Raw genomic sequence first — 27,122 nt, forward strand, 5'->3', positions numbered from 1 at the left:
GTGAGTGAGTGAGTGAGTGAGTGAGTGAGTGAGTGAGTGAGTGAGTGAGTGAGTGAGTGAGTGAGTGAGTGAGTGAGTGAGTGAGTGAGTGAGTGAGTGAGTGAGTGGAGTTAATATTTAAAATATCGAATGACACGAATGAGCTATGGGAAATACCGGAATCAGCTTCTTCGGTCAAGTGACTAAAAAGTGACTATATTTTCGCAGATAGTAAAACGTCGTGGATCACTAGAGAGGACAACAATAGGAAAAATTGTAATTACACGTGCACTACACACTCCATACCTCTTGTACTACATATGGCCTCTTATCACATGCAGTACGAGGGAGGGATCAAATCTTAACACTATGCAAAGACGCCCGTCTCTTGTATTGCACAATGTCATCTATGTATTTGCTATCTGTCCTCTTACTCACCAAGTCTTAGTGTTGTGGACCCAACCCTGTTTTACTAATTTCTATCTCATCAAACATATTTCCATCTATATTTCCATTTATATAAACATATTTCCAGCGAAGCTATGCGAGGCTCGGCGCGGCGCGGCGTTGCGAAGCTATAGGTTCAGGTGTGCCAAGTGGTTGCTGGGTAACGCTCAGTGACGTCATAGCTAGGCGCAGCGCTTCTGGTCTACGCTATGCGGACATACCTCGAGCTTAAATAGCTCCGCTGTTAAAAAGCGCTCCAGAAAGATCGCCTTCGCGCATCCGCGGCTGCATTGTAATGAGGAACTAAATGCTTCTCCGCCAACGGAACGTTTACGACAAAAGGAAAAAAAAAAAAAACGCTATACTCTGTCCACGTTATCATCTTACTCTTGGTACGAGATACAGAAGGAGCACATTAAGACTCGCCAGCAAAACGCCGCTAAGCATACTCTCAGCGTCGAGGCCCGAAAGAAGCAACGCGCGGAACAGGCGCGTCTTCTCTACGCAGCGAAACGTGATGCAGGCCACGAATGTGTGCTATCTCGACGACGTGAGGAAAGACGACGACTCGCGGCAGCCATGGGACACGAGGAACGTGGCGAATATGACCACCAAAAGTGAAAGGCAAAGCGACCACATGCCGCGGTCTTTCGAGAACAGCGCACCTCGTTTGTCGGCGCAAACAGATACTTAGACGAATTCAGAATGGTATGCAGCGTCTGCGTTAGACTTTGGTTCCGTTCGGACGTGTCTTCGGTCGTCGAGCGCCACATCACTTCACTCCATTGCGCGACTGTAAAGCCTCACTTTACGTCAATTGCCACCTATTCGTGGGTCCGCCGATTTCATTTTATTGTCCAGAGAACCGGTTCAAGGTACGCCGCGAAAGAAAACGGAGCCGCGCACTAGGAGCTCTTTCCCATTGTGTTTGATTCAATAGGTTGCAATCACTCTGATCGGAGCGTATCCAGGCTATCGCGAAGCCTCACGTGTGCTGGGTAGAAAATCTCTTGCGGCGACAACAACAGCGAGCTGCTTTTGAGGATTGTTGATAGCGCCTGTTATCTCCTCAGTTCAGCCTGCCGCTTGTAGTCTGCCTCGGGACCCCTTCAAAACGCATAAGCCGTGTCACTTGGCCAAACACGCGCTATGGACGCAACCCTGGCTCTCACACACCTCTTCGAGGTATCGTGTCACTTTTCTATTCTCTATAGCGTCGCTATATTAAAAAGGCGATAATGTGAGCCCTCCATCTCGGAGTTCATTGCGCGTTTTGAAGCAATTTCTCGTACATTGGTTTCGTAGAGGGAGATATCTGTGGGCTATCGCGATACCAGTGATGTTACTCAAGATCCTCTTAAGACATCTGCACTAAACAGAGGCTCGACAAAATCCGACGGTTGCACGAATATTATAGTAAGCGCGTAGAGCGTTTCATACGCGTCAAACGTGAGACAGAGCCCAAAGTCCTTTGTTACAATGGCTGTGCTTAGTGGGAGGGAACATGCGGCATTAACGTAGGCAGGGATCTTTGTCAGTTACAATAACTGTACTTTATGTAAGCTTCATTCCGGTATTGCCATGCTGTTCAACTCATACGCGAGATATCATGTGCGCAAAAAGAAAAATTGGGGCGGCTACGCACTAGTGGTGGGAATACTGAAGGAACAGCGGAGCTCGTGGCATTCCCCTCCTCCTCAACCTCACATTACTCCCCTCACTTCCCTTTCCCGTTCCCTTGCTATAGTATACCATAGAAGGCTATGTTATACTTCACCCTCTCCCATCCGCCTCTCCCTCCTCCTCATCCTCACTACCCTTTCCCACAACCTTACTATACTATACAGGACTATGCTCTGCCCTTCTCCTTTTCCTCCTCCTCAAACTTACACCACTCCTCACCCTCACTTCCCTTTCTCACCCCTTGATATACTATACAAGCACGGCAATGATGTGCTTTATCGTCTCCCCTCCCTCTTTTCCTCCTCCTCATCCTCACTTTCCTATCACACCCCCCTGTTCTATACTATACTATGCTCCTTTCGTGGCTTTGCGTGCCTTGGCATGGCTAGGCTGGGCTCCCCCTTTCTTAACGTGGCTCCACCTCGCTCAACCGGTTAAAGCGGGGCGACAACGGAAGTTTTGTGAAGCTTATAAACAGCTTCTGTCCCTTTGTATCATGATTGCTTTATGCATATATGCCATGAGCTTTCTATAAAACAAGGTAAGTCCGTTGGTTTTTAGAAATAACGGCTCGCTATTTACTTTCCAAGGTCCCCCGCTTTATCTTTCTGCAGAATGCAGACATCAAGGTCTCAAGCATTTATCACATCTATTTAACTTTTTCATGAACTACTTACACTTCCCAGCGCAAGAAATCTCCTACTGTGCAGAAGAGAATGTAACGGCTTTGCAATAAAGCGCTGTCTAAATAAATACAATTTATTTAGTCGCGCTGAGCTGAATGAACTGCGAAATAACTGAAGATTAAAAATACGTTTCAATATCAACACTGCGTCCTAGCTGGGGCGATATTGAAGCTCATCCATTATTTATAACAGCTACCCACAACAATAAAAAAAGAAATAAACATGTATGTAGCTTCTATCCAAAATATAATGACAATAAAGCAAACGAGCATGACTATACAGCATGGAATAAATTTGGTAATGACAATAACACTTTCCATTATGGTGAAAGAAATATCTACAAATAGTGGAAGTGCTTTCACAGTGCTTGTCTCAGGTCTCTACTGTTTCAACAAAAACGGCCTTCTCCCGATGCTACAGCTCCGTTGTCACAGCGCATTGGGTCTTCTGGAAATCACTCTTCGACATCGTGTCGTTTCGCTTTAATAACTAAAAAAATTAAAAGGAGACTGCATTTTATCGTACTGTCCTTGTGACCATACCGACGTCGCCAGATCTGACCTTCGTAAATATAGTATATCCAGCAAGACTGCAGCACTGAGCTTTCTTTTTCTTTTACAGGTGGCATCGGTGAACTGGTTGTACCTATTTATACCCATATTGCTTTCGTTGTTTGTATTTGGAGTGATCTCGTCAAACGTAAACAAGCCCAGAATTCCCAAGGGAAAAAGACTGCCCCCGGGGCCTCGAGGTTTTCCATTGGTCGGTCACTTGCCGTATGGACCAAGAAATTTTGACTACAAAAGATGTCTGGAAATTGCGAAACAACACGGTCCAGTGTTCAGGTCGGTTCTCCTTTCAATTTCAACCGAATAAATTTATTCGGGTGCTCCCTGATTGAATATCTCGTCTGAAGTATTTTTTTTTTTTGTACGCAACATAGAGAAATCAAACTGGGACCATGGCATCGTCAAACTTGCATCCCCCGGGTTACTGGTTAACCCGAACAGCTCATGCGTTTTAAAATTAATGAGTATTTCCCCAGGACAGATATTTTTCAATTTTCTTCCTTCACGCGTACCATATCGGATTGGAATTTGCTACCGCGTCAGGTTGTCAACCACTACTCTGTTGATTCGTTTTAGAATATATATTATGCCCCTCACAATAACGCAATTAGCGCTGACTTATTTGTTTCAATGAAGAATGTATAATACAGAGAGGGCGACCTTACAGTTAAAAATTGCTAAAACTAAAAGTTTCTGAAACACAATGCTAATATTACTGTTGATCATATATGCATACTCAGCGCTGTCTTTTGCAGTCGTGGCATTTGTTATAAATGAAAATGTTTGCTCTATAGAGTAACTGTGTTAAGGACTAAATGCAAAAGATAGCGACGAAAACGCAGAGTGGCGAAGGCGTTGGCTAAAGTACCCTGTAAACATTAGCAACTTCAAATTTTGTAAAACATGTTTATACCTTTTGCGAATACGTTATCAGCAAGGGAAGTCACACTCCCGGTCTTTTACAATGGGCATGAAGAGATATATTTAGCTCTGCTGGAACTACCAAAACAACTTCCTTGTGCAAGTACAAGTAAAACTCACGAGCACTCATATGAGGCAGACTTGTACACGTTACAGAAAATAAGTAACCGAATACAGTTACAATTACTTTGAAATGCAATCGATTGCAGTGGTCAATTACAGCCCCAGAAAAGAAACTGCGCGATTACAGAAATGTAATCGACTACTTTCGCATTACTTTCCTTCAAAATTTTATTGCCGTAACAGAATAACAGAACTTTACTGAAACCACGATGAACTACTGTGGCTTGCATGGTAGAGAGAAGGCTGGAGGCTTGCTTGAATGCTGGGAGGCTTACTGTGGCTTCTGTGATGTAGTGTTGCACGTTTTGTAGCCTTAGCTACACTTGCCTAGCCGGAGCCGATTTCGCGTGGAGGGTCATGAGCCGTGCCGCGCATGCGCGAGGATCAGTGATGTCACACAGCTGGGTCACCGGAGCTGGCATCTCACGCGCTCTCCGAGACCGCCGCGCGCGGCTCGCCGCTGCTGGTCTGCGCGTTCGGGAGGAGTGGCGTCGTAGGCGCAGCACTCACGCTGGCGCCGGTGCGAGCGCAGACTCCGCCACCGCCGCGTGCGGCTCGCCGCTGCTGGTCTGCGCCGCATTCGAGAGGAGTGACGTTGTAGCCATAGACACAGTGGCGCCGGCACGCGCGCAGCTATTCGCCTTCGCTGTGCTGTCGCCGTCTGACACTGCGCTGGGGCCGCTCGATAGCGCCTCTGACTGGCGTTTGCAGGTGGGTAACGCCATGGAGAAGGAGAGCGCGAATGCTACTCGACGGCGCAGAAGAGCCGAGAAGCTTATTTCATTGGATTCCGAAGTAGTTGCCTGGCAATTAGCGGTTCAGCGTACGAAGAATGAACAGAAGAAGGCTGATAATCCTAGACAATCTGGAAAGCTAAGAATAATCAGTTGAACCTTTGCTAACGCTACGTATATCCTGGCATAGCCGAGCTAAGCCACTGCAAATTTTTTAACTTTCAACAGGAATTGTTTTTCAAAGTTGTCGTTGCTGATTCTTCCACGTTTCCTCGTTAAGAAGTCAGCAGCTACACTGAACCCTCTCTCAATGCATGCGCTGAAGGGAAGGGCAGTATTATAACGTAGGAACACCTTGCGCACCAGCTTGTAGTTGCGCAGTGCTTCGATGCTAATGTCCATGCCCTGTATGAAGCATCGCGATTCGCTTTTACTGGCGCTCGGGTAAGGCGTTGCAGGTAAGGCCAAGGAAAAAGGTAAAAGAAAAATAGTCTCTGTAGGGACCCCCCGTCCTGCCAGACGGGGGCTCCCTACAGAGCGGTCGCATATCTTTTCCGGGACGAGAACTGCCGCAGAAGACTAATTACAACTTGATTTTTGAAAAAAAAGGTAACTGATTACCGCTAATAAGCTACAAGAAAATGTAATTGAATTACCCGGGACGATACAGTTTTGAAAAAGTAATCGATTATATCACAAAATTACAAGAAAATAGTAAGTGATTACAGGTAACCGATTACTTGTAACGCTTTGCGTGCAACTCTGATATGGGGCAACTGCTGGACAAATGTGCCTGACAGTTTTTTCACTTCAGGAAGTTGCATTTTAGCAACCTGTGGCAAGCAAAAAATTATTTTGTGCTTCAAATTATTTTGCTAAGATCCGTGATAACGATGGATAATTTAAAGAAAGAGAAGCCCGAAGATTTCAGATACTTCATTCTACAACAAAAACAGGTGACGCATTTATCTAAACTGAATCTTTTGGAGCCTCTCAAGCGGACAAGTGAGATGTCAGTTCACAGCTGATATGAAGTAGGGGGGGGGGGGGGGGGTCTTCATGTCGAGGGGGCCTCGCCCCCTTCCCCCCTTGAAATTAAAACTTAAGATATTCGGATGGATAGATTCCTCCAATGCATGGTTGTGGGCATCGCAAAGCTAGGTCCTCGGTTGTTTTCTATGTCTGTTTTCTTTTTCTTTTCTGCCCCCTCGGTTTCGTCCGTGGATCTCGTCTGGTGGCAGCCTCTGAAAAGAGCGCACTCTGGGCCTGGTGGGCCTTGAATCGGAGACAGTTGTGGCGCGGCACTCGGCCCTTCCACTCTATTACCAATCTCCTAGGTCAGTGTTTTTACCATTCTCACCTCCCACCTCCGGAGCTGGCCCTTTTTAACCTTCCCTCGCTTTCCCTTTCAAGCTGCCGGACGGTGTCTGACAAGTTTCAAGACACGCTTCTTCATGCTACACAGCCCTCCGTCCAAAGCCTCGTCACCACTGCTCTGTCTTCGGCGCCCTTTCGTAGATCCGTACGCCGCACGCCTCTTGTCCTTATGACCCTTTCCTGGTAAACCGGCTTGCAATGAATGTCGCTTGCATCTCTCGTTAATTCTTTTCTCGACGTCTGTCGATCAGTGGAACGAATGAAGGCCTGGTGGTCGACGAAAGCACACAGAGCCGGCTTTTCTATCTCGCCAAGGCAAAACATGATACGCCTGGCGGAGTAAACAGCCTCTCGTATTTATAACTCGCCCGCTACGGCGGGTCTTTGTGCTCCGCGATGTTTGCGACTCACCTCTTGGGAAGGGTAAAAGATTTATCGAGTGTGGTTCGCTCGGACACCGAGATAGGCCCCTTTTGTCGGATTTGTGTTCCCTCATCCTGGTTAATGACCTGCGTGTCTGTTGACTTTAAAAGGACGAAACGTGACTCGCGAACGAGGAAAGACTTCGTGCGCATGGAGCTATTGAAAGAAACTTTTCAACTAGGAAGGCCATAAAAAAAAAAAGAAACTCGGAGTATGTAGCGATTGCGCATGCGTGAAAACTTGAGTGCGCTTCTCTATAATCTAGACGATGTGTGTGGCGCTGAAGTCTTAACTTTTTTTCAGGCCTTCCCCTGTTTTGAAATATTATATCAGGCGTACATACACAGACACACCGTCGTATACGTAAAGCTGAGATTGTGGCAAAGACATTCGACTTTTGTCGCACAGACGGGTCATGTAATGCACTGTATAGCATAGGTCGGCAAAAAATGTGAAGCTCACTCAGACTGACTCATGAAATATATTTTGCCCTTAGGGCTCATTCGGACTCAGACTCGCCAATATTTTCGTCAACCGGACTCACTTGGACTCAGACTCACTAAAATTCTTATCAACCGACTCATTCGGACTCAAACTCACCAAAATATTACTCACCCGGACTCATTCAGACTCAGACTCTCGGCTAGATCTGAGTCTGAGTGAACCTAAGTGAGTCGACTCATGAGTGAATTTGCCCACCTATGCTCTACAGAAAGCAATCTCAATAGTTAACTGCAAGTGGAGGATGGCGGCCCACCGGAAAAGTCTCCAATGTAGGGAGACATGGGTATCGAAAATCTACGTGCACCTTTAACTTGTCTTTCATGTCCGGGATCCGTGGTAACGCTTGTGGGCATCATAAACAGGTATGCGCCACAGATATTGGGTAAATCCCACCACTCACCACTGGTATGGTATGGTATGATGAGCTTTATTCGGGTCCCAACAAATGGGTATGTGCCACAGAAATCTGTGCGGCCTATCAGAAAACTATCATCATCATAAACGCGCATGTGCCACAGAAATTGGGTAAATCCCACTACACACAAATCCACTAAAATGGAAGAAGGCAACAGTTAGGCCACCAAACAGCGTGCGCGTTACCACAGCCACACCACTGTCACGGGATACTTTGTAGTTATAAAAGGTGGTGGCTATACTACCACCTCAAAGCTTAACAAAGAGTGTTTAAAAAGAGCAGCGATAAGACATATCGGAGCATCTTAAGCGAAGGCTTCTTTATAAACCTGTGTATAACAGTGGTATGGTCCAGATGCAGTAAAACTGTACTACGACCTCAAAGCATGTGTAGTTTGTGTAATTTGTTGCTTGAATAGATTAATAAAACTTGAGAGAAATAATGAGACACACAAAGGGAATGTGTGCGTCTTTTCCATCTTTTTTTCGTGAATTGCAGCAAGATGCGGGGCTAATGTGCCTCCCTTTCCCGTGCGTTCGTGTCCCCGCGGTTAGCGCATCGAGCAGACGCCAGTCCTGGAAACGAAGGTGATGTTTTGGCGCGTTCGAGCACTCATTATGCTCATTTATTCTACCGCGTCCAAGTAAACGTTAATGCGGCACTGGCTCATGATACCGCCACTCTCGTGCCCGTACAAATGTCTCAACGTTCATGCCCGTCCCGCAGAAACAGGCAGTACACCACAGAGAACGCCGACAAAACGCCCACGGCCGCTACATAAAAAAAAAGGTAGCGGCCGTGCAACGCCGCTCGCGTGCTCGGGCTGGCTCGGGCACGTCATGCGCACGTGGCCATGCACGCGCATGACGTGTTCATGCGTGTGTGAAACAAAGAGTGTTTAGCAATGTATGAAAGACTTGCAAAACATAGAAATGCGTTAGCCTGACGAAGGGAACGCCACCAGCCTCGCTGTTTCATCGGTGTCCGCGAAGCCGAGCTGGTTTTAATCCTTTCCACAAATTTTCTAAGCTATTCTCTATGTTTCTTCTTTTTTTTTACCTTATTTCAGTTACCATATCTTAGTTCTCGTAAATGTAGCAACGCAAGTTAAACAGGCAATGTTTACAGAGAAAAGTTAGTTCTCCATTACCCTGTGTTCAAATTGGAAGGGGGTTTCGCAAACGCGTAGGAGGAAGCCATGTGCAGTTACCTACTATCTTTGTTTTTTTTTTTTTGCTTGTATGCGTTGGTGAAGCATCGAGTAAGGTAGCTATCACTGAGAAGGACGTAAGAAATAACTTATTTTGTCATGCAATCGTGCAAAGGCTCAGTTCGGTGACAAGATGTTTTGGTTAATCGTTCGAGGCTGAGGATGGATACGACTATGAGCGGCTTACGCTTGACATTCATACGTCCGGGAAGTCGAAAAAAGAGCGAGTAATATATTCGTGCGTACCACGTTCGTCTTCCTCTTTACAGGTTGAAAATAGGCGTAAAAGATATAGTTTTTTTGAACGACTTCGACTCAATAAAAGATGTGCTGACCAGAAAAGATGTTTTGAACCGGACCGACAACTTCCTTCTTGACCGAACCGGGGTGAAGGGTGAGTGCATGTTTGACTACTCTTTTGCATTGTGGTCATGCGAGCACGTTTCTGAGTATAAGAAAGTGATGGGGGTAAAATGACGACGGTTAACATGCTTCCCATTGGATAGGGTGAATATGCTCAGCTCTTTGGGAAGCCTCCTTGACTAAAGATCAGAGACGGAATCCGAGCACTGGGGCAGCAAACGATGTAGCCCACGCAAATAGACCCAAATGTTTGTCAGCACTAAGTAAATACCTGAACTTGTATAATAACAGAATTAATAATAAATTAATAACCGACAGTCCCTTTAGCTAACGCTAATGAGAGCGCAGGCGAAAGCTTATGCTCTCACGTATGATTCATTGTTAATTCACAATTGATTTACCTTTCATTTCGTTAACTGTCAATCCACATTTCGTTCACCTTTACTTACCCTAATTCACATCTTAGTCACATTTAGTTCACCTTAATTTACCTTTAATTCCTTCTAGTTAACCTTAATTCACATTTGATCCATGTTAAAAGATTGGGCGTGCAAGCACGGACATTAGAGAAATCAATACACCACAAACGGCGTTTGTGGTGTTTGTGTTGTCTTGATGTCTCTCTTGAGTTTGCACGCCCAGACTTTTCACATGAATACCTACCAACTATCTCTGCTCTCTGTTATTTTAAACAAATTTGATTAACTTTTCATTAACTTTTGTTCTCACCCGGAAAATACGGGTATGCGCCACACGTGGCTTTGGTACTAATTCGTATTGACAACGCTGGACGCCGGATTTTTAACAGCGGAGTTGTCTAAGCTCAAAGTTCGCCTTCAAGGTGCGTGCAAGAAACTGCGCCGAGCTCTGACGTCACTGCGCATTGCCTAGCAATCAGGCCTGCGCCTGGCTTCGCCGAGCCTCGCCGAGCTCCGCAAAGGTGTCTAGCCTTGACGTCACTGCGCCGACTCCGCACTGCTTCTCATAGCTGTGCCTATAGGCGCAGCTATGAGGAGCTGTGAGGAGCGGTGGCCCCGCCACGGTGGTCTAGTGGCTATGGCGCTCGACTGCTGACTGGAAGGTCGCGGGATCGAATCCCGGCCCGGCGGTTGCATTTTGATGGAGGCGAAAATGTTTGAGGCCCGTTTGCTTACATTCAGGTACACGCTAAAGAACCCGAGGTGGTCGAAATTTTCGGAGCCCTCCACTACGGCGTCTCTCATAATTATACCGTGGTTTTGGGACGTTACACCCTAGATATAATTATTATTATTAAGTCGGCGCAGTGACGGCGAGGAGACGTCGCTCCGCGCCGTTGCTTCGCCCAGTTTTTCCGTCAGCGGGAGAGCGCCCGGCGTGCGCTGTCCCCCTATGACGATTTGTCCAGCCTGGGATGCAATAACTCGGATAGGTGAGAGAACGAGCACAGATGGAGATAAAGAAAAAGAGAGAAAGAAAGGGAAGGAAGAGACAAAAGAAGAGAGAGAAAGGGAAGATGGAGAAATATGATAGAACGAGTGAGAAAAAGACAAAAGAATGAAAAGAAACAGACAAAAAAGAGAGAGAAAGAGAAGCAAGGAAGGCCGCCCATCTCCGCAGTTCCTTCAGGCTCGGAACCACTAGTGCGAAGCTCTTGTTTACTCATGAGCCATAGAAGGCTTTAGCCCTAACAACATGCATGAAACATAGCTTAGACAATTCTTATATATTAACGGCGATAAGTTCACGAGACCCACTTATGGGGACTCATGGGAACGCTTTGTCCCCTCCTCCTCCCCAACGCCCTCTTTTTTTTTTTTTACTAATAACACATGCAATGTGTTTGGCTTCCTGTGCAATATCGGTGCATTTTCTCGTTACATCACGTTGAGTCCTCCCGCTGATCTAAAAATAAGGCAGATAAGTGGCGTACGACAATTCTTCCTTGAATAACCATCACATTTCGCATAAAGGACTTTCAAACACCTATTCGCGTAAAGAATTTGGCATAACGGACTCTCCATTACATTTATGCGCAGATGAATTGTGTATATATAAGAGACTATGCAAGCGACCGAACGTGTCGTGCGTCATCGTTGTCTTTTTTCGAGATGGTTGTTATCCGTGCTTGGTGGCACGAAAATATGCTAATGCGAACGACGCAAAATGGGACAGGTACACGAGCCACACAGGAGCTACGTCCTGCGTTCCGTCTACATTATTTACGATTTCTTCGTCACGCAATTTTCAGCAATGTATGTCATTAGACGTATCGTTTTTCAGAGGGCTTTTCATGATTTTCCCCCAGCGAAAGGAGCAAACCGGAAGCGCGTCTGGTTGACCTCCCTGCCTTTCCTTCGAGTGACACCGCCACCTACGCGAAAGCTACGCGCTTACCGATCACTTCCTTCTTTCCTTTCCCTCCCATCTCTCTCACTTTTTCACTCCACTTTTCCATTCCCCCAGCGCAGGGTAGTCAACCGGACAGGTGTCTGCTTAACCTTCCCTGCCCTCTCTCCCTTTTGGTTTCTTCCTTCCTTCCTTCCACCTCCTTAAGGGCGTTCTAACAGCTCATCCCATAAGTGGCAGCAGAAACACAGCATACGCATTTGAATGCACGGGTCAAGGCAGCCACGACGAAGGAAACATTTTGCAGGCATTTTAGCGCGGTAGCGTTAAAGAGCTCGTTTCGCAGAAATTCCTCGGTCGGCGTCGGCATCGTTCGTTGTGAGCGAAAGATCAGCATTGTCCGTGAGCGAAAGTACGAGATAGATGCAAATAAAGAAATAATAAAAAAAAACATCGGTTCCAGAGGGAATCAAGCCCAGGCCTTCTGAGCGGCAAGCAGCTGTTCTACCACAGAGCCACGCCATTGCTTGGAACTGCTTCCGAAAAAAACCCTGTACGAATGTGATGTAATGCGAGGAATTTCCTTAACGCATGTAATGTTGCGTGGTGGAAGCGTAGAATAGCGCAAGGCGTCACGACATGTGAATTCCACAACAAGTGAGGGGGCGTAAAGGCCCACTTATTACAACGCACTCAGACATATTTAATCATCATCACCTGCAAAAGCATCAACCAAGTGGGAAGCTGTGTGTTACCTTACGGACGCGTAGTGGGTACTCCGCTGATTCGCTAAAGCAAGAATTATGGCGTATAGTGGGCGCTTCCCAACTGTACTTGCAGTAGGCATTCTAAGATAGTTTGAAATGGCCAATTTACAGGCGCACAGACGTTCCTTTCCTTGCAGCATGGCTGATGTGTCCACGGAGAAGCCAAGCCAGGCTAGCGATTGATGCAAACGGGGTCCGGTTAAGCTATCGCTTTCTGCTCTTGAAGGCGGAGCTAAAGCGTCCTCCAAGTTTTTTTTTTTAAATTCACTGCCACGGGAGGGGCCAGACGTCAGTAATGAGGTAAATGATTTAGTAGAATTGGTTCCATGTTGGTAATGGGATTGGTTCCAAGAGCGTGAAAGTATTTTTGTTCTCAGTTTTCACAAAATCTGCTGACATTATTAGAAATTAAATGTCGTCGTCAGCTCTCTCTTTTTCAATTCTATCAAATGTGATGAGTCACGTAACAACTATAGTTTTTCCCTCAAAAAATGAAAAAAATGAAAATTTTCCTATCTCTTCGTGCCAGCTCGCACGAAATTTTCGTTAGCGAAATATCTTAGAAAATTTATTTATGTCGTACTTTCTGCCTGAATCCGTTGCCACGCTATTCCTACATAATTTACCATCTTCGAACGAGTACAGGTCAGGCATACGACACGTAAAAATGACGCCGCTTTAGTTATTGCGGTCACTGTCATGTCTGTGGGTTTCTGCCTGAAATATTATGTAAGAACAAGACAATAGATTCGCAAAGTGTCTGTTCATACAGAACTTATTTTTCAGGTGTTCTGACGCTAAACGGCGAAGCGTGGCAAGATAATCGCAGATTCTGCCTTCACGTACTTCGTGACCTTGGATTTGGGAGAAAATCAATGGAAGAGCACATAAAGGTAATGACAACTTGGAAGTAAAAGAATGCGCAAATAAAAAGAAAAACACGTTCACAAGAGAGGGTACGGGGGCATTGCGCAAACCTGCACGTGTACTTTTTATTCGCGCATCATTTTACCTCCAAGTAGGAATAACACACGAAGCCATCAAGTTCTACTATAGTAAAGGCAACTGTTCCACAACCATTTCTTTCCTCAAAGATCAACCCGAAAAAAACAACGTCATTACACACAAGGAACGAAGGTAGCAGCGCCGTCATAGTATACTACAGCTAAATCGATGCCCTACTAGAGAAAAAGAAAGTAAAGAGAAAGCGAAGAAGAAAACACAGCGATGGCCTATAGACGACTGAGCAGCTGTAGGGAAATGCAGCAGCGGTATGTCAGACTTGAGTAATTTAGTGTGATTGTGCAAATCTAAAACCAGCCGGGCACAATTGTAGGGAGTTCCCAGAAAACTTCATTCCTGGGCGTGCAATGAGGTCACGGAATATCTCACTGCTTTCTGACGCGGAGCCAAGGAGTTGCATAAAATAAAATTGTTTGACCCTTTAAGTCCCAAAATAATTATTTTCAATGTAAGCAAGTGGTTTTTACATTTTAAGGTGCTCATGATCATGGTAGTAAAAAAATGAAAAACATCTTTGCTCACACTTGTCATGGAAGATTAATTAATGTCCAAATTAATTTATGAATAAATATTTAACAACTGTTCCATTATTCTTGCTTAATTTATTACTTAAACAGTTGTTTAGATGGGATAGCACAATGCCCAATAGCGAAAATTCCAATTTTCGACGCAGAACTAAGGTAGATGCCCTATCTCTGCACGGTGAAAGAAGCCGCCTCAGCGAAATGCGTGAGCCATTCATAAACGCGGTCACCATCATCATCAAATGAGTGAATAGTGCGACTGCTTCTGTAATTTCCTTGCTGACACGTGGCCTCGCTTTGTTGTGTCTACCAGTCTGGCACCATATGTACAGTAGATGCTAAATATGAGCTCTTGAGGAAGACAACGCTTTATCCTTGTGCTTGCTGACTGACCTACAAAACTGATAATTCCAGTTAGAATCACTGGGCCTCAAACGGTTAATACATCCCCCCACCCTTCTCCAATACTGCAATTTGAGCTCTCCCCGAGGATTGGGGGGGGGGGGGGACTCAATTGGGATGGAGATTTATTCATTCATTTGTTATGGTAGCTAACAAGAAAATCTAGACGATCACGTTGCGTAAACAATATTAAAACATTGCTAATTGAATATTTTTCTGCCGTCCTATATATATACAGGGTGTTTCACCTAACAAAACCAAGGATTTAAAAAAGAGTGGTTAACCGCAACTCAATGACACCATATATATTATATATATATATATATATATATTATATATATATATATATATATATAATATATATATATATATATATATATATATATATATATATATATATATATATATATATATATATATATATATATATATATATATACGCAGCAGTTAATGCGACCTGTATTAGGCCACGAGGACACGGCGTAGCGACCACAACCAAGGCGCAGATCACAGTGCAGCCGAGTCCCAAGAAGGACACCACATGATGATGAATATATATGAAGAAATAAGATGTGCCTAATAAACGCCCACATTAGTTTCTCCCCACGCGAGATCGGTCATCCTGGCCGCAGCTTAAAGCGAAGAAGAACGTCTGGCGAAAGTCTTCATTCTAGAGACGTGAACAATCTCGGCTGCGCGGCAGCGGCAGTCTGTTGGCATAAGAACAGCTGCCACGCGGTAATTGACGGGAGATGTCTGATCCAAGACTGTGAAGGGGCCACTGAAGCGGAATTGAAACTCGTCGCACAAGCGAGGAGTGCGAACGGGTGTGCAGAGCAGCACTTCATCGCCAGGGCTGAAGAACACGACGCGATGAGATGTGTCGTAGTCAACCTTGCGGCCCTGTTGCATCGCTTCGGTGTTGATGCGTGCGAGCTGGCGACAATGAAGCAGACGAGGCACGTATTCTTCCCTGGAAGATGGAGATGGATGGACAGGCGCAGAGAAGAAAGAGACGTCAAGAAAAGGCGAGGGGAAACGACCATGGACGAGGTAGAATGGCGAGTAACCCGTTGTACGCTGTACGGAGGAATTCTACGGAAAAGAGACCAATGGCAAAATTTTGTTCCAATTTCTGTCGTCCGGTAGATGCACATGGCTGTCATGTCTGACAACGCGCGATGAAATCGCTCAGTCAGCCCGTTACGCACACACACACGCAGCATATATATATATATATATATATATATATATATATATATATATATATATATATATATATATATATATATATATATATATATATATATATATATATATATATATATATATATATTACGTCTCGTAAGTATACTAAAAATGTTATATATATATATATATATATATATATAATTGAAGAAATGAAGGAGCACACTTACGAAAATTGCATATTTTTACGTTTCGGCCGTGGTTGAAACGGCCGAAACGTAAATGAGTAAAAATATGCAATTTTCGTAAGTGTGCTCCTTCATTTCTTCAACTATATATATATATATATATATATATATATATATATATATATATATATATGTGTGTGTGTGTGTGTGTGTGTGCGTGTGTGTGTGTGTGCAAATAGAGAGAGAACACTAGGAGGAGAGACCAGCAGAGGAGGAGTTAGTTGCCGCTGCAGTTTACCATGGTGCACTAAAAGACAGGCTTAACAAAATAATGATCGTTAAGCTTACATTTATTGCTACTTCCTACAAGCAGTATATCTGCAAGCAAACATTAAGTGAATTGTGAATATGCGACCGCCACCTCAGCTATTGAAATCACATACGCAAACATAGGAAGCAGGGATAATAAAAAATGCTCACGTGATAACTTGATTTTCTTTAAAACCTAGTTTGTTTTGGCCCTCTGCTCTAGGATGAAGTTCAGTACCTTGCTGGCAAATTGCTGGAGCTAGACGGCTCACCAGTGGACATCCGCAAATACCTAGTCCCGAGCATGTCGAACAACATTACATCACTGGTGTTTGGCCAACGTTACCCATTCGAAGACCACAGACGCAAGTTCTTGGACGAGCGGCTAGCGAGGGTCGTGAGGATCATTGGATCCGGAGGCCTTTTCACTTTTCTTCCGTCCTGGGCGTTTCTATTTTTTTCAATGCTTCCATTCACTAACGTGGGCAAGATCACAGGACTGCTTCAAGAAATGTTCGAGTATGTCTCGTAAGTATACTAAAAATGTTATATACCATCCTTTCGTTTTCACTAATGTCGAAATACGAACTACGTTACGTTTCTCCGCTATGAAAATTGAAAAACAGGATGAAATTACGGCTTCGTTTTTTTTTTTCAGTGAGGAAGTTAAGCAGCACAAAAGTACGCTTGACGAAAGCAGCAATCGAGATTTTATCGACGGATACATAAAGAGGATGGAAGAGAACAAAAACAACCCCCACTCAAACTTTAAAAGTAAGTGCCCTTCATAAAGCAAAATAAGAGATGCTAACAACAGTACCAACCAGCTTGGGAACCAGTGATTTAAAAGCTATGCGGTTTAACCGCGAAATGAGATGGAATATTTTGTTGCATGTGATCTGGTTTCGAAGTATTTTCAGGCTTTCTTTCTTTTTCTTTCTTTCTTTCTTTCTTTCTTTCTTTCTTTCTTTCTTTCTTTCTTTCTTTCTTTCCTTCTTTGTTTCTTTCTTTCTTTCTTTCTTTCTTTCTTTCTTTCTTTCTTTCTTTCTTTCTTTCTTTCTTTCTTTCTTTCTTTCTTTCTTTCTTTTCTCAACCGCGTGCTTAAGTGCGACAGTGCTCTCCTGCAACATGGGTCCAGCCGTATTTAACAACAAGTAACTGGTAGAACCAGTGTGCACAACCATTGTATACTACCAGCTCTAACGTATACGGGGCAGGAACTTGGAGAATAAGATATAAACTCGAGAAGAGATCAAAGACCACGCAGCGTGCGACGGCACGGACGATGGTCTACGCAACACTGAGAGACAGGAAGAGAGCAGTGTGGATCAGATAAACAGGAACAGCCACCATCCATGAGATATTAAGAGAGAAAAAAAAAGATGGTTGATCCCTCTGTCAAAGGAATCGGTTATAACACGAAAGTGAAACGTGTCGTCACAGAAGTAGTTGGTCCGGATCCCGTGAGCTGCTTCTCCGTAATGTTCTTTATCAGGATTGCTTTAGTGCATTGGTATATCAGAGCTTTAATGTCTATTGTTGTATGGCAGATGTAGCACCGCCTGATGCGGACGCACTCACGTTGACGCCTAGTGGCACATCTCCGTACCGACGACTAACGCCCATGATCATGATTTAACCCTTGCGATAGCTGAAGTTCCTAACATATACGTGGACACCGCATATGGTGAATCCCGCGCAAATATGGCATCAATGAGCACATAATAAACACTGATACTCGGTATGCACTCCTCCAAAGCGTCGTGAAACGCGAAGAGAAACGCTGCGCGCGTTGTGTCTTCCCTCTAGCCTGGCAGTTAATTCTCACAGGGCGAGCGGGGAACGCGGTGCGACAGCCAGGCGAGCGTCGGAGAGCTATTTTTCGATATGGATGGACGCTATGAGCGAGGCTTGGGCTGAAGCCACTACTTCGCGGTATGTTAAACGAAATTACACGTCTATTGGAAACGCGCCGAATGGAACGGTCGCAGGAACGGCGCGTTTTTTGTTTTGTTTTTCGAGCCTGGTGTCACACATGTCACGACCCCATTATAAAGGGACGCTCATAGCATCCATCCATTCATCCATGCAAGAGCACGTTGAGAGGAAAGTGTGAAAGATAAAAGGCGCGTTCGTGTAGCCTCCGTTGTGTGTTTGGCGGTAGTCCAGTGGGCTAAACGCCCGGCAGCCAACGTCGCGGACCGAGAGATCATGGGTTCGACTCCTGTCAGCGGAACTTCTTTTTATAGTTTTTTTTCTTTGCCATTTGATGGCGTTCATTTTGCTGACGTACTTCCGTGACGGAAATACGTCATCAAAATTTTGGTGGACCCCAGCATAAAACACTTTCGTGTTAAAAAGTGGACATAGGAGAGTCACGTAGTGAGTAGGGCAGATAGCCGATGGTCAGTGAAAACGACAGAATGGATACCACGGGACGGGAGAACGTAGTCAAGGCCGGCAAAGAGCTTGCTGGGGTGATGTTTTCTAATTCCGATTGAATTACGTGAATATGGCATTCACAAGAGAACCAGCACATTCTTAATTTCACTAATACAACATCTAATGCAGCACCCGCTCAAACACTCGGATCGCTGTCAAACATAGCATGCCGTAAATGCAATATATAGTCTGTGGTCTGGTGAAAAGATTATGTTCGAGCATCAACCAAGCGTTGTCATGACAGCGGTGATTCCAAGCTTTACTCTTGTTAGCACTCAGGTGCCGGCGTTATATATGTTGTGAACCACTGGTGAAACTAGATAATGCTATGCGGACACGCATCGGCTATGCAAATCGGTTTTGGTTCTCGTGACAAAAAAAAAAGAGTTCTGGTTCTCCAGCTCTCATTTTCGCCACTATCCTATTGTCCTGTATTCGTGCGGTTGTGACGCTCATAGTTTTTGTTTGCGCAACAATATGTCTCTTTGGAATACATCTGTTGCTCAAGGACAGACGAAATTACGCAGCACTTCCTTTTTCGCCGCCATGTCAAAATAAATAGAAGAAGAAGATCGAAATGCAGCCACGGCGGTCGCATTTCGATAGAGACAAAATGCTAGATGCCCGTGTTCTTAGGTTTACGTGCATGTTAAAGAACCCCAGGTGGTCTAAATTTTCAGATCCCTCCACTACGACGTGCTTCATAATCATATCTGGGTTTTGGCAGCGTAAAACTCCAGCCATTGTTATGACATGGCAACAGGCGCATGCACAGCTTTACTACATATTACTTGTTTCTTATTATATTCGTAGGCTGCAACTGGTTGGGTACCTAACACGAGTCAGATCTTGCTCACGAGTAGTCAAATTGCGCACAGAACTCTTACTTATTTTTGTTATATAGCCGGCAGTTTTTGTATGGTAGACTTAATTTCTATAGATGTGAGCTAGTTGTTGGATAACTGTAATGAAGTGACGCAAACGAGGCGAGTTTTATGTAGCCGTGTGCAGCGGTATGGAAACCACCCATGGCAATGAATTTCTTTCGCAGGCACGGCAAAATTAAGTTGTACATCCCTGACGTGGTTCTTTAAGTGATGTAATTGACTGGCACATTTCTAGGTTGCATGGCTATGCTAGGAAAAAATATGCGAATATATTGCTAAAATCCAGGTGTCTTTTCTTCCTGCCTGTGCTATCGTGTTGCGTGTTCTGTGTTATTGCACTCAAAAGCTGATTTGTTTCTACTCCACAGTGGGAAACCTTCTGGGAAATGTCCTGAACTTTTTCGGGGCTGGATCCAACACAGTTCAACTATCGATACAATGGCACCTCCTGAACTGCGCCGACAAGGTGGACACGGTGCAGCGCAACATCCAGAATGAGGTGGACAGCGTGGTCGGGCGCGAGCGACCGCCTTGTTGGGAGGATCACAACAAGATGCACTACACTATGGCCACCATTTGGGAAATGTACCGATGGCGCACTGTCGCACCACTCAGCCTCCCGAGAGAGTAAGTGTACGATAGGTTGGCCTATTATTCGCTAAACACAAACTACTGGAATGTCAGTGTGACGCATGTCAACAAAAACTCACAGGGTCCCTTATGCATTCGCCTAAGACAACTCGAAGGCGGAAGCCATCTTATTTTTCTTCTCAGTCGATGTGTTGATCCTGCCCCACATCCGTGCAAAAGCTGTCTGCACCTAGCGTGGTTTTGCACTGCCTCCAGGATCGGAGGCAATGCAGCCATTGTGGACCTCACCTGGTTTTGCGCTGCCTCAGTGACCGGCCCACCTTTGACCAAGCAACGGTGTCATGTGATTGCGTCATCAAGCGACGCCATGGTATGTGACGCCATAATGACCCACGATGACGTCACGATGGCGTCACAAATTTTGGCGATCTGTGACGTCGTGATGACGTCATATGGTGACGTCATCACGTTATGATTAATTTTCACATCACTCGTGTTGACGCTGACGCCGCGGGACGCCGACGCCAATGGTCAATTTTCTCGCTTGTCGACACAATATAAGGCCTTCGCCTTAATACAATATAGGAGCAAAACACGATCCATACAGCAAAATATGGCCCCAGTCCTCAGAGTGCTGGTGAACTTATCACCTTTTTACGCATGGAAGAACAGCAGTGCGGTTCCTAGATACTGATGCGCCGCAAGAAATACAAAATCAGTGCAAGCACGTGTGTTTATGTCGTACGTATCCTTTTTCAGAGCTGCCGAAGACGTGGAGTACAAGGATTACTTCATTCCTAAGGGAACTGTAATACTTCCAAATCTTTCGGCTGTTCACTTCGATCCCACGTTTTGGGAAAGCCCAGAGGTGTTCGACCCACACCGCTTCTTGAAGAAAGACGGCTCCGGCCTGATTTCCAAGCCAGACCAGCTCGTTCCTTTCTCAATCGGTATGTTAAACTCCCAAATATCGGACTGTTTCTTCTGCTGACGCCAATTATTTTCCAGCACATACTCTAACTTAGAAATGAACACACGTATCCTGACTGTACCCACAGAGCTGTGAATAGAACGAACTAGAACTATTTCTTCTCGAAATACCGAACGTTATTAGAACTCTTGGAGCCCTCGCTCTGCGATGCGAGATTATATTTATGTATATTCTGTTCAATAAAAAATCACTAGATGCTCAGTGACAAAAACAGAACATCATTAAAGCAGAAATTTCTTTACGTCGCCTCTGCACATTGACCTCATGGTTCGGGGCTTTACGCACCCTTAGTCCTCTAATGTTCGGGCTATTTTTCATTTACGCCTCCGCCTCTGTACTTCCACTAACAGCCTTTCCTCAACTTCTATTTGTCGCGTTGATACGCCATAATTCAGGAAAACAGGCACGTTTGCTCGCGCCGTATCACTCCGGCAATCGACTGCTTCTAAAGCAGGATAATCTTGCTCGATAATTGTTCCAGTCATTACACAAGTCAATGTATACAGCCGCAGGCACGCAGGTCTCTTGGGGGATGAACTGTCAATTGTGAACCGCGTAGTACCATGCCGCATTTTAAATACTGTTATAATTCACTTTCGCGAATCCTGTTATCGCTCTTTTGTTCCCCTTTTCGTCACGTTTTCCGTTCTTTTTATTTTTTCAAAAACAGCTCTAATATACGGTCGGTCGCTTGGTCGGTTAGTTAGATTTGTGTGCATATTTTGGAGATCAAGGGATGAAGCGACCAAAGGAAGATTCTGCAATTCCACAGAAAATCCTCTTCCATCTCTTCGTTTTCCTCCAATGTGCAGGTAGAAGAATGTGCCCCGGCGAGACCCTGGCTACTGTGGAGATCTTCTTATACCTAACAACGCTCCTTCAAAGGTTCACCGTGATGCCTCTGGAGGGAAAAAGAGTGGATTTGGAACCAGCTGCGGTTGTTTTAAGCGTACCCGCCCCTCAACAGCTTAAGTTTGTGCGTCGTGAGTAATGCAACCGACACTTCAAAACACGACATTGCGGCTTCCTGTAAATTGCAGCAATACTATAATTCAAGATGTTATGCAAATAAATCTGCGCCCGCATGTAATTTGTTTGTTCGTTTCAAAAATGATTGAAGACCTAAACGGAGAAAGTACCAAAGGAAGGCTGAAACTAAATATATTGAAGACTAGGACAATGCTCAAAAGTCCTGTGAAACATAAAGTTCACGATTCGACAACCAACCTTGGGAGTCTGTCATCATAATTTACATCCTATTTAGGTCCATTGCAGGACGAAAGCATCTCCCAGTGATTTTCAATTTAGCCTGCTCTGTGCGAGCTCATTCCACTTCATCCCCGCGAACTTCTTATTTCGGCACTCAATCTGACTGCGTTTCACATCCCTTGGTAACCATTCTGTTTTAAATGACTGCCGTTTGTCTGTACTACGCGTTACGCGGCCGGCCCAGGTCCCATTATATATATCTAGGTATATATCTGGTTGAATTACTAACAGGGGAACCTCTCATGAAAAGGAAATTCACCGAAGAATAAGGATGGGCTGTAGCGCATATATACGGTATTTGAGTTGAGTTAGTTGAATGAACTTTATTTGCCCTACGATTGTTACTGTTCCCGGGACTATAGGCTGTCAGGGATCCACCGCTCGAGGAAAATGTTCCGATGTCTTCGGCGACGGCCCTGGCCCGTTGGACGGCATACGGTAGGCATTCCCAAATCATGACAGGCAATCTGCCGCTGTCCCTTAGGGAAAAGGTATGCAATCATCGCATATTATCCGTGCTAACATATGGAATGAAACTTGCAGGATGACAAAGAAGGAAAACGTTAAAGGACAACACAGCGTGGGATGGAACAAAAAATGATAGGCTGATGGCAGCAGAATGGGTGAGACAACAAATACGTGTAGCTGGCATTCTAGTCTATATTATGCGAAAGAAGTGGACCTGCGCCACTTCTTGGTACGGCTGCTGGATTCAAATGCTGGATGCGGCCATGACAATGGTGTGGCCCACCATTGACTATGACTCATTCTTTCAAACGGCCGCATAACGGGCTTATAACAAGCAACATTTTTTTCTTCTTTAAGGCGAAAACCATAGATGCATTATTGAACGCGAAAAGTGACCGTCGGCGTCAACACGAGTGACGCAAAAAGGCCATTATGTGATGACGTCACCATATGACGTCATCATGGCGTCACTAGTCGCCAGAATTTGTGGCGTCATCACATGACATCGCCGATTGTTTAAAGGTGGGCCGACCCCGGAGGCATGGCAAAATCAAGTGAGGTGCAGAACGCTTCTGGAAAGGGGGGGGGGGGGTGGTGGGCGTGTGTCAACCCCATTTTGCCTTCCGGAAATGATGGGGCTCCGGCTCCATCGTTTTGGAGCCAACGAAGAAACACAATACACAAATCATCGAAAAATTACAGCATGAGCACCATTGACTTACATAGAACGCACGCCATCGTATGCACGTGAAAATAAAATATGCGCTAGTTTTGCAATTTGCTATGATCGAACGGTAAGCAGGGAGGAACCAGCGGCAGCGCCTTCTTCATTAGCACAGATGCTTATACAGGGCATGGTCAGGTCGCTCTTTTTCTGCCACATAAGACAAGTCAAACATCCATCAAAAAATTGATCTGTTAGTGGGGGAGGGGGGGGGGGCGTGCCTCCGTATTCCCTGGATCTCAGTTCCTCAGGATTCAAAGAAAGTTCCTGTCACTTCATGTATTTCTTCGTCGTGATAACGGTGTGACACAAATACTCGATTAACCACTCAATGTAGCTCCGCCCTGAATATTTGTTTGATATGGAACAGTTGAGAGGCAGTTGAAGTATTTACACAGCTTACATTGCTATTACAGTATACTGCCCTATAGAGTAAGAACAGGATCAGCTTGCACTACAGCGTGGTCGTTCAAGGTAAGCGGTCCTCCTTCCTCATTATGTACTGAGTGCAATGAAGTTGGCGCTATAGACCACTACACATGGTCTTGCAAGTGATATTGCCCTTAAAGGGGGAGGCTCGTAGATAACAGTAAAAGAAAAGGAGGTTCCTCTGCGTGTCCGAAAGGTGCGCGGATGGTTCTCAAGAAGGTGTCTGGAATCCTTTCAACTCTTCTGCGAGAGATTGGCTTAAGTGACACATGGTGAGACATATTACATGCATGGAAAGAGTCGCTCAGGCGGAGCAATTACCGACCAGGTTTGCCAGGCAATCCCCGCTTATGGCCACATCATCATCTCCACTATTATACAGGGTGATTCTTATAGAACTGGCCTATTTCATTGGACTGGAGTTTTGCTACAAATTATCCGATTTTAATGCCGTTTGCGGCAAAAGTTTCTGGAAGGATGAAAATTTAATGGCGCGTCCGTTTTTTGATGTGCAACGCCGAAAAAAATTATGAATAAGAACTAACGAAAACCGCGACACTCCGCCAAATTCCATACAAGAGGGACGCGGGGCGCGCGCATGGGAGTGCAGAGTGCTCGGTTTTCGCGTCAGCTTAACGATATGAACCTGACGTCACCAGCTTCCGCCGCCGCTGGCTCATGCGAAGGCTGCTCCGAGCTAGCCATTCCTCCTCGTATAGCATTTCACGATTTTTACAGCGAAAGCTGTTATGAGGTCACAACAGCATCCGTTTTTTTGGTGCCGTAGTTGTCCGCCGCCGCCGCGGTGTCCGTAACCGCTATCCACCACCGTGCCGCTATCGCGCAAAATGAGAAAACATGAAATTAGAAAAAAAAAAATATCAAGGCTCGGATGGGATTTGAACCCGGGCCCTCAGCGTGGCAGTAGAGCATTCTACCACAGAGCCACGCTGGCGCTTGAAACTCCTTTGCAAGAAGACCCTATACAGGCGTCATGTCGTGCAAGGAATCGCGTTAACTTGTGTAATAGAGCGTGGCAGAAGGGTAAAATAACCACCAGGCGGTCACTCGATGCGAATTGCGCAACGAGTGTGTGGTTTAAAGCTTCGCACCCTATACAGAGTGCTCAGCCATGATTGTTCATCGTCATGCGTGCAACAAAGTGCACGTAATGCCTTACAGATGTGTAGCGGGTAACGCTTGCCAACGCTTTTTCGTTGTAAATTCCCACGGGTGAAACGGCGAACTCGCCCTCTTTGTCGGCTTGGACAAGCATAAGGTTATTGCTTTTAAAGAATGCCACCACGCCATTTAGCAAACTATTACGGTGCAAGTCCGAATTTTTCGGTTTCGCCGTCTTACTCGTGGGAGTTTACAACAAAAAAGCAGCGAAAAAGCAACGAAAAACAAGAATTTCGTCCCCGTGAATAAAAGCGAATTGCGAGTTAAAACCAAGTTCGTCGAGTTTTGTAAGCGTTTAATCTCAGTACGCTTGCGAGGGACATAACAGCAGAGGTAATAGCCTAAGGGTGTTTTTTACTGCCAAGACCCATAGGCCTGAACTGACGTTTAGCACCGCAGTTAGTGAAGAGAGATCGTGGCAGAGGAATGTTAGCGAGTTCTTGTTAAAAAAAAAACTGAAAATCCTCGTGATCAACGGCTCGTTACTTGTGTACGCAACTGCTCCACATCTTTGAGTTTCGTTTTATTCCTTTTTTGTGTGTTCTGTCATGCGAGTGTTCGTTAGCCGCTTGAAGGGGCCTCCTGCTTGTTTATGGGCTGCTGAGATCGGCGAGCCTCCCTTCGTCGCGGGGTGCCGGGGGCAGAATAAAGGAGACAGCCCCACTTTACTGCGCTCTACTGTTTCGAATGCAAGGGGATGAGCACGGCTTTGAATTGCTCGAGACAACACCAGTGCCGCTGGCACAGGAGGTGAAACACGACACTTTGCGCCTTTGTGCCCGGCTCGGCGTTCGACACCAAGTTTCCTCGAATGCGTGGAATTGGGTCCTTGCCGGCTGCCCAGACCCTCCAACTTCGTGGAACCATTTGTGTGCGTGTGTATGTGGGTGTGTGTATGCGTGTTTGTGTCAACGCGCGCGTTTGTGTGCTCGGACCTGTGGCCGTGAAAACGAGAGAAAAAAGCGCGGGAAGGACGAGACAGACGGAGAAGCGCGAGCAACGAGAAGAGACAGCGCAGTGCGAGTGATTTGAGCGGTTGTGCGTTTGAGCGGTGCGATTTGAACGATTATGCGTGTTATGCTGTATTCCCACCACGGACGTGATCGCGGACGAATCAGTCACGTGACATGTGACGTGATTCGGATCTCTCCGCAGCCAGCATTCACACGACAGGGGAGAACTCACGCTACAAGCGAGAATTTCGGCATTGCTCCCCGAGGATCCCAACTGTGATTTGGGCCTCCGTCGTTTCACGAATCACTCCAAAGCCAAAGAGAAAGAGCCTGCCCTGCGCAGCTCCAAAGCCAAAGAGAATCACTCAAAAGCCAAAGAGAAAGAGCCTGCCCTGCGCCGCTCCAAAGCCAAAGAGAATCTCTCTAAAGCCAAAGAGAAAGAGCCTGCCCTGCGCAGCTCCAAAGCCAAAGAGAATCGCTACAAAGCCAAAGAGAAAGAGCTTGCCCTGCGCAGCTCCAAAGCCAGGAGAATCGCTCCAAAGGACCAAAGCCAAAGAGAAAGAGCCAGCCCTGCGCAGCTCCAGAGCCAAAGAGAATCGCTCCAAAGCCATAGAGAAAGAGCCAGCCCTGCGCAGCTCCAGAGCCAAAGAGAATCGCTCCAAAGCCATAGAGAAAGAGCCTGCCCTGCGCAGCTCCAAAGCCAAAGAGAATCGCTCCAAAGCCAAAGAGAAAGAGCCTGCCCTGCGCAGCTCCAAAGCCAAAGAGAATCGCTCCAAAGCCAAAGAGAAAGAGCCTGCCCTGCGCAGCTCCAAAGCCAAAGAGAATCGCTCCAAAGCCATAGAGAAAGAGCCTGCCCTGCGCAGCTCCAAAGCCAAAGAGCCTGCCCTGCGCAGCGCGCCCAGCCGCTGCGCAAGGAGAATCGAGGAGAGAGGGAATAAACACTGACTGCACGCTCGGTTCCCCGGGTGAGAAGAGGAGAGGAGAGTATCGCCACTGTCGCTGCTTTCAAATGTTTAGAGGGTT

The 27,122-nt window shown here is 45.8% G+C and overlaps 2 protein-coding genes across 2 annotated transcripts in view; both read left to right on the plus strand.

Moving 5' to 3' along the window:
- Positions 1 to 1,466: 1,466 nt before the first annotated feature.
- Positions 1,467 to 22,108, plus strand: LOC119382466 (cytochrome P450 2C30). Its single transcript, XM_037650173.2, has 9 exons — positions 1,467 to 1,611; positions 3,417 to 3,640; positions 9,341 to 9,465; positions 13,316 to 13,422; positions 16,387 to 16,691; positions 16,822 to 16,937; positions 19,861 to 20,119; positions 20,843 to 21,033; positions 21,887 to 22,108. The coding sequence occupies exons 1-9, from the start codon at positions 1,576 to 1,578 to the stop codon at positions 22,063 to 22,065; spliced, it is 1,542 nt and encodes a 513-aa protein (XP_037506101.1). The 5' UTR covers positions 1,467 to 1,575; the 3' UTR covers positions 22,066 to 22,108.
- A 633-nt stretch (positions 22,109 to 22,741) lies between these two features.
- Positions 22,742 to 27,122, plus strand: part of LOC119382467 (cytochrome P450 2C20-like) — a 28,530-nt gene continuing 24,149 nt past the window's right edge. Inside the window, 2 exon segments of the mRNA XM_037650174.2 lie at positions 22,742 to 22,781; positions 26,302 to 27,008. Of these exon segments, the coding sequence (XP_037506102.2) occupies positions 22,742 to 22,781; positions 26,302 to 27,008 (747 nt within the window).

This window comes from Rhipicephalus sanguineus, chromosome 2 (assembly GCF_013339695.2).
Source record: "Rhipicephalus sanguineus isolate Rsan-2018 chromosome 2, BIME_Rsan_1.4, whole genome shotgun sequence".
In the NCBI taxonomy this organism is placed as follows: Eukaryota; Metazoa; Arthropoda; class Arachnida; order Ixodida; family Ixodidae; genus Rhipicephalus; species Rhipicephalus sanguineus.